At 38.6% G+C, this 14,488-nt stretch overlaps 1 protein-coding gene across 1 annotated transcript; it reads left to right on the top strand.

Annotated features, from left to right (window-relative positions):
• Positions 1 to 482: 482 nt before the first annotated feature.
• asb1 (ankyrin repeat and SOCS box containing 1) lies at positions 483 to 13,592 on the top strand. The gene is made up of 5 exons (XM_084723940.1): positions 483 to 755; positions 6,658 to 6,796; positions 9,353 to 9,655; positions 11,056 to 11,438; positions 13,237 to 13,592. Exons 1-5 carry the CDS (start codon positions 656 to 658, stop codon positions 13,365 to 13,367), a joined length of 1,056 nt encoding a protein of 351 aa, XP_084580066.1. The 5' UTR covers positions 483 to 655; the 3' UTR covers positions 13,368 to 13,592.
• The last annotated feature ends 896 nt before the right edge of the window (positions 13,593 to 14,488 follow it).

Raw genomic sequence — 14,488 nt, 5'->3', positions numbered from 1 at the left:
AAAAGTAAAAAGTTTTCAGAAAACTCAAGTAAAATACAGATATTTGAAATTTACTTTTCTAAGGTGTTATAAACGATTTCTATTCAGCAAAAATGGTCATGTTTCCATTACTATTTTGGTTGGATGTCAGTGGCCCAGAGTGCTTTGGGGCAAGTGAAGTATATCACATTTCAACAACAAGGCAATTCAAAGAGTTTTACATAAAACATATCACCTAAGACAAAATGTAAAGGGAAGAAAAAGCAGTAAAAAGACATTTCAACACAGTTCAATAGAAAATAAAAAATAAAATTGATGAACAGGGAAGTGAAAGTTGAAGTGCAGTTTAAGTTGATGTTCAGAATCCTTCTAGAAGTTTGATGTGTGGTGTATAAAGACTGACCGCTGTCTTTCCATATTTAGTTTTGACTCCAGACACAAAGTAGATCTGCTTCAGGCATTAAAAGCGGCGCTGGCCCTTTAAATGCGCCCAGCTGATTGGACGCAGTCAGGAAGTAGCGCAGCGAGCTGCTGAGCGTCATCACCACGGTCACGTTTGTTTATTTTCATGTCTCTTGTGTGATTCAGATCGTTGTGTGTCCTGTATTTGAGGAGCCAGTGTCGGTCTGCAGGTCGGTTTACCGCTGTCAGGTTGACGGGAGGACATTAGAGGAGCATGGCCGACGGTCCAGAGGCTGATGTGGACGACCCGCCCAGCATTCATCATTTCCCCCCGCTCATCACCGTGTCTGATCTGCCCGGGGCCACCGCTGCAGGTAACCACCGTGATGATTCATCATCTGAGCTGTCACGGGAATGTGTGTCCTCCATGGGCAGAGTGTGTAGAGGACAGCACAAAGACTGTCAGAACAGCATGACAGCAGTCATACAGATGTGCTGTTGTTGTCTTCAGTGCAATAATGAGGCGTGGTCATTGATTCAGGACATCTACAGTGTGTCTGGAGGTAGAAAACAGACACAGTGTTTCCCAAAACAGCATCTGCATTTTGTTGTTATAGCCAACAAATGAGATAATAACAGATGATTTGGACAAGAGGTTGACCAGCTCATATGCATATTCACTTCAAGTGGTGGACACAGGATCAGAATCAGGTAGGGCATTGGTTCCCAACCTGAGGTCCGGGCCCCCCTTAGGGGGCCGCCAGAAATCACAGCGGGTTCCCAAGACTTTTTCTGCTCTGAGCTCCTCACAACCAGATTTGTAAATATCAACTAAAATCACAGTTTCAGGGATTCTTGCACCTTTTTCAAAGCCAAATTCAAGCACTTTTCAAGGATTTTCAAGGAGCGTTTTCAAGCTTTTCCACAGTTGTGTTTTGTGTCAGAATTCTACAGGTGACAAATTAAAGGAAAACACAAGAAAGTTTCATGTTTAAAAATGTGTCACCTGTCTGTAAGAAGACTTGACTTCCTGTCAGGGTTGTGAATTTTGTGCATTTTGCTTAATTGATAGTTGAAAATGCTTACGACTGATCAACTGATTAATCTTTAATAATTAATCAAATATAAAACATGTTTTTTTCTCATTTTTTGATGTTTATTTTGGACAGTAAAGCTTTGTTAAGAATCACTTATTCTTTTGGTGAATGTGTGTGTGTGTGTTTGGGCTGGGGGGGCTCAGCTTTCCTTAGATAAAAGTAAGGGAGGCTCAAAAGTTTGAGAAGCACTGAGGCAGGGCAGGGTGAAATGGATAAAATCAAATATTACAATGTTTTTGACCACATACCTTGATATCAACATTTATCAAGATTGCAATAATATTATGAGGATGGACTACTGCTGCGTTTCCAATATCCTGACACAACAAATAAAAAGACAAATAATCATCAGTTAAGTGGATAAAGCTAAATACAGTGATGGAAAGAGTGCTGAAAATCACAGAGTATTAGTTACTTTTTAACCGACAATGTTTAATGCATCATTAATAGCAGGCATTCAATGAAAAGGGTCCAAAGCTTCAGTCTGAATTTCTTCCAGCTCTGTGCTGCTGCTCGGTGGTCACAGTCATCTCTCCAAGGTTGCAAATTTTGTGCAGTTTCCATAACAAATTAATTAACTAACAATTGATGGCTTGGTGAGACAAAACAATGTTAAAAGAGTAGAAAAAAAATGAAATGAAAATTCAGTCATTATCTGCTCACCCTCATGCTGATTGAAGGTCAGGTTTAGTTTTTTAGTCCACAAAAAACTGCTGGAGTTTCACAGGAAAACAACGTTGCAGAATCAAACAATTTAAATGCATGGTGAGTTTTCAAACGGAAAAAATATTAAAAAAGCATAAAACGCGTCCATGCTGCTCATCTGGCCTAAAGCCTCAACGTGTTTTTCACACGCACATGAACGCTGCTCCAAGCTGAAGAGCTACAGTGAAGATTCAGGCTAAAATGTCGGGGCTTTAGGAGACTTGGATTACACCAGACCAGCAGTATGGAGGCATTTTATGTTTTTATTGGTTATTTTTTCTACATTTGAAAACTGGTCACCATTCACTTCCATTGTTTGGGAGATTCTGCAACACTGTTTTGTGGACTAAAAAACTGAACCTGGCACTCAATCAGCATGAAGATGAGAAGATAATGAATGAATTTTCATTTTTGGATGAATTAGCCCTTTAAATGAGTTACAATTACTGTTTACTGGTTAAATATTGATTAATACATTATAAACTGTAATGCTGCACTTTTTTTTTTCATTCATGTGTCTATTTTCACTGGCCTGATTGTACGGTGGCCGACAAGGGCAAACATGCGGTATATACAGAACCGTGCTGTGAATAAGAAAACAAATGTTGTTGTCTGTCTCTTGGGTGGAAGCTCAGCACTGCCCCTAGAGGCCTGGAGTACCTCCATTGTATGATTGGATATGCAGTGTTTTCCTTTTGCATTTGTTTTCTGTATATGCAACTCGTTTTTGTATATGTAACTTGTTTCTGTATATGTAACTTGTTTTTGTATATGCATTGTGTTCCCTTGTCGGCCACAGTATGATTGTGATCAGACAGTCTTATTGGTACAAAAATGCAGTTGAAAGGTTTGGATATTAATTCAAATTGTCCTCAGTAGTCAATTTTTAGATTTTAAAAGTAACTAAATGCTTTACATGGTGTAATGCATATGTAACTATAAGTAAGTACAGACTTGAAAATGTACTACAAGCCTACAAGTACCCAAAAATCTACGTAATTACAGTACTTTGAGTATTGTAGATGAGCTAGAACAGTCTGGTAAGCTCAGGAAGTGACATCACTTTACTGTGATGCAGCCTTTAAAACCAGGAAAAGACAACACTTATGTGTTGATGATTTTGGAGCACACCAATAAATATAATAAGTAGAAAATAATAAATAGTAGAAAATAATAAGTAGAAAAATACAAAGAAAGATATTTACAGCAAGTTCAAGTCAAGAAGCACAGATAGAAAATAGATCTCAATACGGTGGTGTAGGTTCAGCTACAGATTCATACAGGAAGCAGGTTTATTGAAGATCATGGCTATTCCCATACAGTTACTAATTACCTGTTAATTATTAAAGATGAATCAATTGATCAGTCGTAAGCATTTTCAACTATCAATTAAGGAAAATGCACAAAATTCACAACCCTGACAGGAAGTCAAGTCTTCTTATAGACAGGTGACACATTTTTAAACTTTGTTGTGTTTTCCTTTAATTTGTCATCCCTAGAATTCTGACACAAAACACAACTGTGGTTGATAAAAGCACAGTAACATCAGATTTAATGTGATGAAGAAGTGAAATCATCATTTTGTGAATAAATATTATTGTCATTTAACACAGCTGTAAGGTGCTGGAAAAGCTTGAATATGCACCTTGAAAATCCTTGAAAAGTACTTGAATTTGGCTTTGAAAAAGGTGTAAGAATCCTGAAACTGTGATTTTAGTTGATATGTACAAATCTGGTTGTGAGGAGCTCAGAGCAGAAAAAGTCTTGGGAACCCGCTGGAAGCCCCCCAAGGGGGGCCCGGACCTCAGGTTGGGAACCAATGCCCTACCTGATTCTGATTGTGATTGTGTCCACCACTTGAAGTGAATATGCATATGAGCTGGTCAACCTCTTGTCCAAATCATCTGTTATTATCTCATTTGTAGGCTATAACAACAAAATGCAGATGCTGCTTTTTTTTCTCTTTTATTTCTGTGATTTGTGGTGCCCCCCTGAGCGGGTCCCGGACCTCAGGTTGGAAACCAATGATCTAGCCTAATAGTGTTTTTAGGGCTGCAGTTAACGGTTATTTTCATCATTGATTAATCAGTCAGTTACTTTCTCAATTAATCAATTAGTTGTTCGGTCAAAGTGGCGATCACATCAATTGTCTTGTTTTGTTTACGACTCAAAAATATTCAGTTTACTGTCAGAGAGGATTAAAGAACTAGAGAATATTCACATTTAAGAAGCTGAAATCAGAGAGTTTGGACTTTTTTTTAATAAAAAAAATGACTCAACACAATTAATCGATTTTCAAAGTAGATGCAGATTAATTTGATAGTCAATTAATAATCAATTAATTGTTGCAGCTCTAAGTGTTCATGTTTGTTGTTAGCTTTAGTAGTTTGCCTAGCTGTTCTGTCATTTGTTGGGCTCAGTTTATTAATCGATTGATTGATTTAAAGATAAAAATTGGACGGAATTTTCCACCCAGTGGTCCACCGTGTTGCACCGCCATGTTTCTACAGTAGCCCAGAACAGACAAACCAAACACTGGCTCTAGATGCATCCATTCACATTTTTCAGCCACTGCAGGCTCCCTTACAAGCTTAGAACAAGAGCATGAGTGGATGTGTTTGCAGTCTGCAGCCTCACCCCGTGATACCACTAAATCCACAATGCACACTGGTCTTTTAAAGCCGGGATAGTCAGTTTATTTTCAGCATCACTATAAGTATAAGGATAAAAGGATAAGGATAAAAGTTCCATAAGAAAACTAGACTCTCGGTTCTGTGTTCAGGCTTTAGAAAATTTGCAAAATAGTGTTGGTTGAGTCTTATTCCCAAAACATCAGACTTTTGCAACCTGGTAATGAGACTCAACAATCAATTATCTTCGAACCACCAATCCAAAGTGTCGTAATTTAATCACCAGGGAATGAGACTCAATAATAACTATCTTTCTCCAGAATCACTTGCTGCACCTTTAAGTGAGAGTGAAATAAGAGACTTGAGAAAAAGGTTAAAGAAAATGACTTCTTACAGTCATGTGAGGGCTTGTAATTTATTACTTCCACCCCTGGGTCTGTGGTGCTTTTATTACTGTATGCAGCTCCTGTCCACAAGCGAGTAAATTTAAACAGAATCACTGATTCTTCCCACATTCAGCAGGAACGCCTGTACAGTTATGTAACAAAATAATATGCAGCGAGAAATGCGCTCTCAATTCTCTGATAAATTCTTGGAGATCTGTACGGAGGGAGTGAAAATCAAATATACAGGCAGAGCGGACAGCTTTCTCAAAGACACATTATACAGGCAGTTTCAGTCCTTTGCACTGGTCACAAATGATGATTTATGGCAGAGGTGGGGATTAACAAAGTACAAATACTTTGTTACTGTACTTAAGTAGAATTTTCAGGTATTTGTACTTTACTGTACTTAAGTAGAATTTTCAGGTATTTGTACTTTACTTGAGTATTTATTTTTCAGGCAACTTTTTACTTTTGCTAACTACATTTTGACACAGATATATTTAATACATTTGAGGGAAATTATTGATTATTTTGCATTATTGCACGCTGCCTTCACAACACAAGACTAATTTAAACCAAAATAAGTCTCTTTTTTGTCTGAAAAGTAGATTTTTTTTATGCAACCAACCAACACTGAAGTACTTATTTAAAAAGAGTGAATGAAACTAGAACAAAACATTTTTTTGTGTCTGAAACTATCAGATCTGTTCTGTCTATTGATATATTCCATGTTAACATATTCATAGAACTGAATATTCTGTGGGTGACGAAAAATCAGTGAATTTTGTCAAAAATGCTGGTGCTGGCTGACAACTTTATTGAAAAACGCTGGCAGAGAAAGAGTTAAGACCATTTTGAGTGTAATTTAAGACCTATTCCATATCCATACTGGCAAAAAACACATGCACAGTTTGCATTACACTGTAAAAACTGAGACTGAGGTTAGCTGATAAAAATTTAAACAAAACAAATGATTCCTTGGTGTTTCCATCAGTGCATGTCATGGACGACAGACGTAACAAGATAAAAAGATGTAAGAAGACAATTATCAATGTCAAAAGACATAAAAGATGCAACAAGACGAAACAAGGAAGACAAGATGTAAAAGAGGTAATGAGACAAAAAACAATGTAACACACTTAAGATGGAAACAAAGTAAAATATGTAACAATTTAAAAAAGACGTAACAAGATGAAAAATTATGTAACAAGACTAAAAATGACATAAAAGACATAATACATTTAACTTTTATACTCTGAGTACATTTCAGAGCCTGTACTTTTTCACTTTTACTTGAGTAAAGCAGTTGAATCAGTACTTCTACTTTTACCAGTCCTTTCTACACAAGTATCTGTACTTCTACATGATTAAGAATGTTTGTCCTTTTGACACGTCTGATTTATGGATCGTACAACAAGCCCATGGTTTGACACTTTATCATCTGTGTGTCCTCACCAGGCCGTAACCTAAAAGAATGGCTCCAGGAGCAGTTCTGCGACAAACCCCTGGAGCAGGACGACATGCGGCTCCACAACGCAGCTTACGTCGGAGATCTGGACACCCTGAGGAACCTGCTGCAGGAGGACGACTTCAAAAAGTGGGAGGCAGTAATAATATTAATATAATGAGATTTTATTTGATATATAAAAGTGTAGCAGAGAGGCGAGGCAGCCAGAGAAAGAACTGGTAGATCATGTGAGGATAATGTTTCAACGTCTCTGCTGTTTGTCTGGTTTTCTCAGATTACTGAATAGCAGGGGCGTTTCTAGACTTTTTTGACTGGGGTGGCCCAAGTGGGGCACTGACTTTATGCAGGGGTGGCATGAAGTACGCAGACACATACGCGCTATTTAAGATAAATAGTCCCTTATCTTGCAAGGTAGCTGGATTTGCAAGATCTTGTGATCATGTGATCTTGCCAGGCTTCAAGTTAACCGTTTCTGTCTGCACCAAAAGTGTGTGCAGCCAATCAGTGTCCTAGGAGGAACTAATGGCAGCTACAGGTGTGGTTTTAGGTGTGACGACAGTGAGAACCGTCCATAGAAGTGACCTGTCTGAAGAGGTTAGCATAGATACCGTGATAGCATCAGTTATATCAGAACTGGAGAGTATTTCTTCATTGAAAGAAGAACAAAGAACAACACTAAAGGCTTTTCTGGCTTCAGCAAGAGTTTGATCTGATTGGTTGAAGTTGACCTGTGTTCGATGTGATAGACAGATGGGTCATCCAGTCACCTGTGAAGTATTTTTTTGAAAGTTCCTGCCCTTTTCCAAACACTTTCTAAGGACGACTTCCATCTTGAAAAATACTTTTATTTTTTATGATTTATAAAAACTGAAAAGTCGGCTACATACAGAGGAAAACAATACATTCAAAAATACTCATCAAACTGTTGTTTCAAACTGAGGTCCTGCCTCTGAATGGACATAACTAAAAATACATGAGGACAATGGGGTGGCACTTCGATGGCCAATCAGATATCAGGGGTGGCCAGTGCCCCCTCCTGTGCCTCCTCTCTAGAAGCGCCCCTGCTGAGTAGGACTACACAGTGTGTGTCAGACAAAAGGGGGTTTCATGAACAGTTACTTCATATGTAAAGAAGCAGTAACATACATTGTTTTGTTGTTGCAGCCTGTGTGTTCCATCTTAATGTAGAACTGGCAGCTTTTGTCGAGAACATTCACTAAGTGTTTTGTGGTTTTCTGCACTGTGTGGGTTTGTTTGGGAGGTTTGCTGAGTGGCAGCCTGCAAGACGCACATGCTGCACAGAATATGTCCCCACACATCTCAAAACACAACACAACAGATGCCATATGCTGGGAATCAAGGGATCCAGGTCATTTTGTTGTCATTATACAGCACAGAGTTGCACAACAAAATTAGAATCAAATAACTTCTACATCCTATGCACAAAATACAACATGCAGATGATTAATTAAGTTTAGAACTGAATGGGATAAAATATAAATAAAGCATAAATAAAATAAATTAATATATACATTTGAACAAAACCATACTTTGAGGGGGGTTTGATTTTTACTCTTCAGTTATTCTGGGAAAATATATAAATAAAATGGTTAAAAATTGTCAAAAAAGTTTGGAAATTTGTGTTTGGTGGTTCATATCTCTTTTGTCACTGTATCATTAGAATTGTGTCTCATATCATTGTAAAGCCTGTTCATTTCCCTTTACAATGATGTCAGTTTGTAAGGATCTTTCATTTGTGGGCGGAGCAGCACAGCTGATTACGTGGGTGGGACCCAAGTGAAATGTGCCAAATGTCCCTGCAAATGTCAAACAGTGAATTCTTCTGTTGTTTTGAGCTGTTCAGAGGATTGACTGTTTGACTGTTTGATCAGGAACAAGGAAAAAGCATGACAAATTTCTAATTTTACATTTTATTCATTGGACAGACAGTTGGGAGTGACCACTGCTGACAAATTTATTTAAGATTATAAAAGTTTATAAAAGGTCAAACTCTTGGCTACTAAACCTTTTAACAGGCCAACCTCCTAGTAACTACATTTTTCATGAAATGTACACATTGACACATGGAGTTGACAAAATGTTGAGTAGCCATTTGATTTTTAAAAAAATCAAATAGTAGAGTAAAGACAGGTGTTACCAGTGATACTAATTAAGGTTCTGTTCCATTCAGGTCAAACAGAGTCAGGGTGATTGAGCATGTTGGCTCACTGGAAAGGCTCTGCTACACTAAATGGAACAAGACCTTAATGGGTGTAAGATGAGATTAATTTTTGTGAAGATTTATTCAGTGTACTTGATTTTTCTCAGTTTCATTATTTAGACTTTACATAATTAAAGGTAATTACATTCTGTATACAGTATAAATATTGTATTCTGCCTTACATTAGTGTCATTGGTAACACCTGTGTTTACTTACTATTTCATATTAATATGGCTGCTGTAAAAAAGATTTATTATTGGCACAGCTGTTCTCAGCTTCCATAGTTTGCAATGTGAGCACAGAAATGATATTTTTAAAACTCTGGTGGTATTTTACCTGCTTTTATTCTACAGTAATGTATTTAAACACTTTATGAGTGCAAATACAATATGCTGGATTTAACTATAATATATAATCTGTTCAGACACAACTAATAGCCGGTCTGTAATGTCTTTGTGTGCCAGGCGTATCAATGAGAAGTCAGTGTGGTGTTGTGGTTGTCTGCCCTGCACGCCTCTGCGGATTGCAGCCACCGCGGGACACGCCGCCTGCGTGGCCTATCTGATCGCCCAGGGAGCCGAGGTGGACCTAGTCGATGTAAAAGGTCAAACGGCCCTCTACGTGGCGGTGGTTAACGGTCACCTGGACTGCGTCCGGATCCTCCTCGAAGCCGGAGCCGATCCCAATGGTAGTCGGCATCACCGCAGCACCCCGCTGTACCACGCCGCGCGGGTGGGAAGGCTGGACATTCTGCAGGAGCTCATCAGGTGAGGTTAGGAGCGGATCAGTCTAAAACCTGGCTTTTCTTACTTACACAGGTTGGATGTGTATCTGAAAATAAGATGTGTTTTATCTCCTCTCTCACTTCTGAAAACTGGTGACAGGTCTGACAGTTTTTTTTCCATTATTGGTTTATTGTTTTATGCTGTGCTGAGGTGTCAAAAGTACACATATTCTTTACTCAAGTAGAGGTACAGAAAAAAAAAACTTAACTGGTAAAAGTAGAAGTACTGATTGAACTTGTTAAGTAAAAATGAAAAAGTACATGTTCTGAAATGTACTCAAAGTATAAAAGTAAAAAGTAATCTTCTGAAGACATTTCTTCCAGCTGTTTCTGTGCAAAGCTATAAACCTTTACGTCATTTTCATCATGTTCATCTTGTTATGTCATTTACATCACTAACGACTATTTTTCAAGTGCGTGAAAAAGAGGAAAAATGACGTAACAAGGCGAGAAAGATGTTACAAGACGGAAAAATGCTGTAAAAGATGAAAAATGATGTAACAAGACGTAGAATAACGTAACAAGATGAAAAACAATCCTACAAGTGAAGAAAGATATAACAAGAAGTAACATCAAAAGGATAGAACAAGAAGAAAAAGATGTTACAGGACCAAAAACGACAAACAAGAGACAAAAAAACAACTTGACAGATGTAACAAGATGTGATGATGAAAGAGGACGTGGAGTCATCAGTGTGCTCCATGTTTGGACTTATTTTTCAAGTTTTTCCTGTAATGATTATTTGCGTTATCAATGATCTGTCCATCATTTTCATAATTAATTGATTAGTGGGTCTATGAAATCTCATAAAATTCTGAAAAATGTTGATCAGTGTAAAGAGTGGAGTAAAGAAACCAGAAAATATGCACAATTTAGAAGCTGAAGAATTTTTCTTTTAAAAAAAATGACTCAAACCGATCAATTGATTCAGAACACTTGCTGATTAATCCAATAATCGATGCACAATTGATTAATAATTGCAGGTCTAATCAATCCTCTGGTACTAGGTACACATTCTGGCTGTCTTTTCTCTCTGACAGTGAGTTGACACACACACACCGCTGCAGTGCCTACACAGTCCAACTTGCCCACAATGCTTTGTTCTTCTCATCACTCACTCAATCTATTTGATACGTCTGTTGTCATTCTTGTCTGTCATAACTTTGTTATATCCATCTTTAAATAAAAATCTAAAATTTTATGCCTTCAGCGTCAACATCCTCAGTTTTTTTTCCCGATAGTGTCAAAAATGATATCAAATATCAATATTTTTCATGGTGTCTGCACACTTTGTCTCTGCGGTCAACTAATATATGTATTTTGTTCAGAGGACATCATGTTAAAAAAAAACTCTGGATTGTGTCTGTGGTTCTGTCTGTCCAGGTTCCATGCTGATGTAGACATGGACCACCAGCTGGGTCCTCGGCTCCTCTTAAGTGCTCGCACCCTCAACACTCTGGTGGTGTGTCCTCTCTACATCAGCGCAGCCTACCACCACCTGCACTGTTTCCGGCTGCTGCTCCAGGCCGGCGCTCAGCCTGATTTCAATTACACGGGGCCCGTCTGCCAAGAGGCCCTGACCCGCGGCCTGGCCTCCTGCCTGCTGGATGCTGTGCTGCGACACGGGTGTGAGGTGGCCTTCATCCACCTGCTGCTCGACCACGGGGCCAACCCGGCCCTCGTGCCCTGGGACGAGTCAGAGCTGGAGGCCCCTCATCAGAGGAAGGTGGATCCAGAGGCGCTCAAGGTCTTCCTGGAGGCGAGGAGTGAGTAAAATCTGTCAATATGCAAAATATAAAGGTTTTATACAAAATTAAAGGATACCAGATAACAAATGTAAGATAGAACATGATTTTGACTGTGATTGTACATGAAAATAATGAAAGACAGTAAGAGTAATATTGCACAGTGTAGCAAAACATGACAGTAATTAATTAGTTGTTTGTGGTTTCCTCCTAACCACCCAAAAATTTGACTGAATATACTACTGCCCAGCCCTATTTTCAGCTCATAAATGCTTTTAGTAAATCTGTTTTCTAGTTGAAACATAACAGTCTTTATGGTTATCTTTTGAGGCAGCTGGATTCACAAAATCACCCACACAGAATCCATCTTGTCAGGCTTCAAGTTATCCGTGCATTTCCACAAAAAGCAGTTCAGCCAATCAGCATCCTGGGAGAGACTACTGGCAGTGGTTTTAGGCGTGATGAGAACAGGAAGCGTCCATGGCAGTGACTAAGGATGGGTATCGTTTTTTTAAATAACAATAACTAGAGGTTCACAACAACAAGGTCTCCATATAAACTCATTGATATGTCACTGGAAACAAATCTTAAAAAGTCAATAAAGTAAATCATATTCCTGACATCAAAATACTGAGTGACATTTAGAAATAATGAAGAACACAGATGTCAGTCACTCATTCATCCTGTTCGTCCTCCTCTGTCTGATGATGATGTGATTCACTGCCAGCAGAGAGACGAGGGACTCTTTGTCTCATCCAGCAGTAAGCTTACAAGAGTTTGACTAACATGTCAAACTAAGTTAAACAGTTGGACAACATAAAGACAGCTATGGTTTTAGCTTGTTTCAATTCGCTATTAGCTGAGCTAATGTGCTATTCTTGTGTAAAACGGTGGTGGTGGATGAGAGACAGCAGATTGAACTATCACTGGCTTCATTTTAATGTTTGTGCTTGTTGTTCAGGTGTATAGATAAAGTATTGGCTATTTACTCAGGATGGTTTTATTGCACTAACAGTTACGAGTGAGTCGCACTGACCTCACTCTGTGTGTGTGTGTGTGGAGGAGCTGCATCACCACAGACAGCAGAGGATGATAAATTAATGTGATAATAAATCACACAGAACCTTTAAAAGTTAAGTTAAAAGGACTGATGATGTTGGAGCTTATCAGTACTCCGGTTTTTGATAATTCAGCCCAGGGCCCATTTTTCCCTAGAAGTGCCTCATCTCAAACAAATAATGGCAGCTCCTGAAGAGGTTAGCATAGATACTGTGATAGCATTTGTTATATCAGAACTGGAGAGTATTTCTTCACTGACAGAAGAGCAAAGAACGACACTGAAGGATTTTTGGTTTTCTCTCTTCTCCCGACCAGCTTCGGCAAGAGTTTTATTTACCAACTGTTTCCACCGGTTGTAATTTGACACACCAGATGGTTTGTTACACAGAACCAAAGGAGTCTCACGTGATCTCAGGTATCCAGCTGCCACACAAGGTAACTCCCCTATTGATTGGTTGAAGTCAGCCCATTGTAGATTTGACAGACAGATGGTTCATCCGATCAAGTCCCAAGTGTTTTTTGAAAGTGCTTACCCTTTTCCAAATAGTCTTTTAGGATGATTTCCCAGATGGTTCTGTGTGACAAACCATCTGTTGTGTCAAGTTACCTTTACATGCTATCAGCTCCTTTTAATGCATGTTTCATTACACTTACCTTATGTCTGACCAGCTGTTGACAGCTCAAATCATAAAAGAGAAGGGCTGACATGACTAACATGACTGACAAAGTTCTCACTGAGTTCATTCATCTTTCCTCTCAGGATGCCCTCGTAGGCTGACACACCTGTGTCGCATCAAGATCCGCAGAACGATGGGCAAAAGTCGCCTGAGCCATATACCGTCGTTACCACTACCACAGCCCATCAAGAACTTCCTGCTCCACCAAAACTGACAGCCATCCACCCTCTCTACTTCCACAGCGCTCATCCAACCCAGTCCAACACGTCAACCCCAACACCAATCCCCAGGATAGAGCATTTTCTCAACACGACTTGCTAATTGCTTATTATTTTCTAATAATAAACAGTTAATTATATTTATTTTGAAACATTTTGAAGGTAACAGTTATGTAATACTCTATATCTTTGGATTGCTGTAATAATTTAATTAAATGCTTCTTAACTTATCAAAAAGTTGTGGAAACTATAATATATGTGCATCCTAAATGTTTGTCTTGTGACTTCCCACATCATCAATCATCAATCTGGGAGGTGTGTTTTAAGCTTAAAAACATAGAGAGAATGTCATTTGGTTTGAAGCAATGACTTAATCATGCCATATATTAAATATCCTGTTCAGCGGCAGAGGGACATTATCCAGACCCAGCTCCTTCAATTGCTCATATCTGTTTTATGTAAGCTTGGATTTTAGGCCTCTTACCAACTCTCAGCCAGACTGAATGCAGAGTGCAGCAGCAGTGATCACAGATAAAAAAAATTGCCCTAGATAGTATTTGTATTTCTGCTTCTTTTGGTGTGTTAAGAACTTTGATTTGGATGGTAGTGTAGGCTAAGGGCTGGACTGCTAACACTGTCATTGTGTGTTTACATTTCTTTTTTAGACGTGGATTCTTCTGTGACCGTATGCCTTAACACTGAGTTTTGGAAAATAGCCGCAAAGTTGGATCAGACTACAGAAATACTAAATATGAAACAAGGAGGATTGAAGCATAAAGCTACTACAGGGAAGTTTTAACTGGTTAAGAAACGGTCTCAATTTATTCCTGATGCCTCTACATAAGTTATCAAGATCATCTGTGAGAAGATTAGCTATTTCTATAGAGTTGTTGTTGAAGTCTTCCACTGGGTCAGACTCTCATTTCAATCAGATGAAATGAGTGTGTGTTTACATTTTCACAGGTGAAGTTACAATAAATAGTACATTAGCTAGTAAAAGGAATAAGTAGAAAATTTGAATTTATTAATTTAGATTTTTTTTAGGGGTTATTACAGTGGAAACACTACCACTTTTGTCCACAGGGGCTTCCAAAATCAACACAACATAAAAGTTTTG

Source organism: Lutjanus erythropterus, chromosome 8 (genome assembly GCF_056507025.1).
Source record: "Lutjanus erythropterus isolate fLutEry1 chromosome 8, fLutEry1.hap2, whole genome shotgun sequence".
Lineage (NCBI taxonomy): Eukaryota > Metazoa > Chordata > Actinopteri > Lutjaniformes > Lutjanidae > Lutjanus > Lutjanus erythropterus.
This window is presented reverse-complemented; position numbering and strand designations above follow the sequence as displayed.

What these genes read in the sequence shown, in the direction of transcription:
- asb1 (XM_084723940.1), top strand. Translation starts at nt 656, where the DNA reads ATGGCCGACGGTCCAGAGGCTGATGTGGACGACCCGCCCAGCATTCAT. An exon ending in GCCCGGGGCCACCGCTGCAG is followed by an intron (nt 756 to 6,657) that starts GTAACCACCGTG and finishes TGTCCTCACCAG; the next exon opens with GCCGTAACCTAAAAGAATGG. An exon ending in CAGGAGGACGACTTCAAAAA is followed by an intron (nt 6,797 to 9,352) that starts GTGGGAGGCAGT and finishes TTTGTGTGCCAG; the next exon opens with GCGTATCAATGAGAAGTCAG.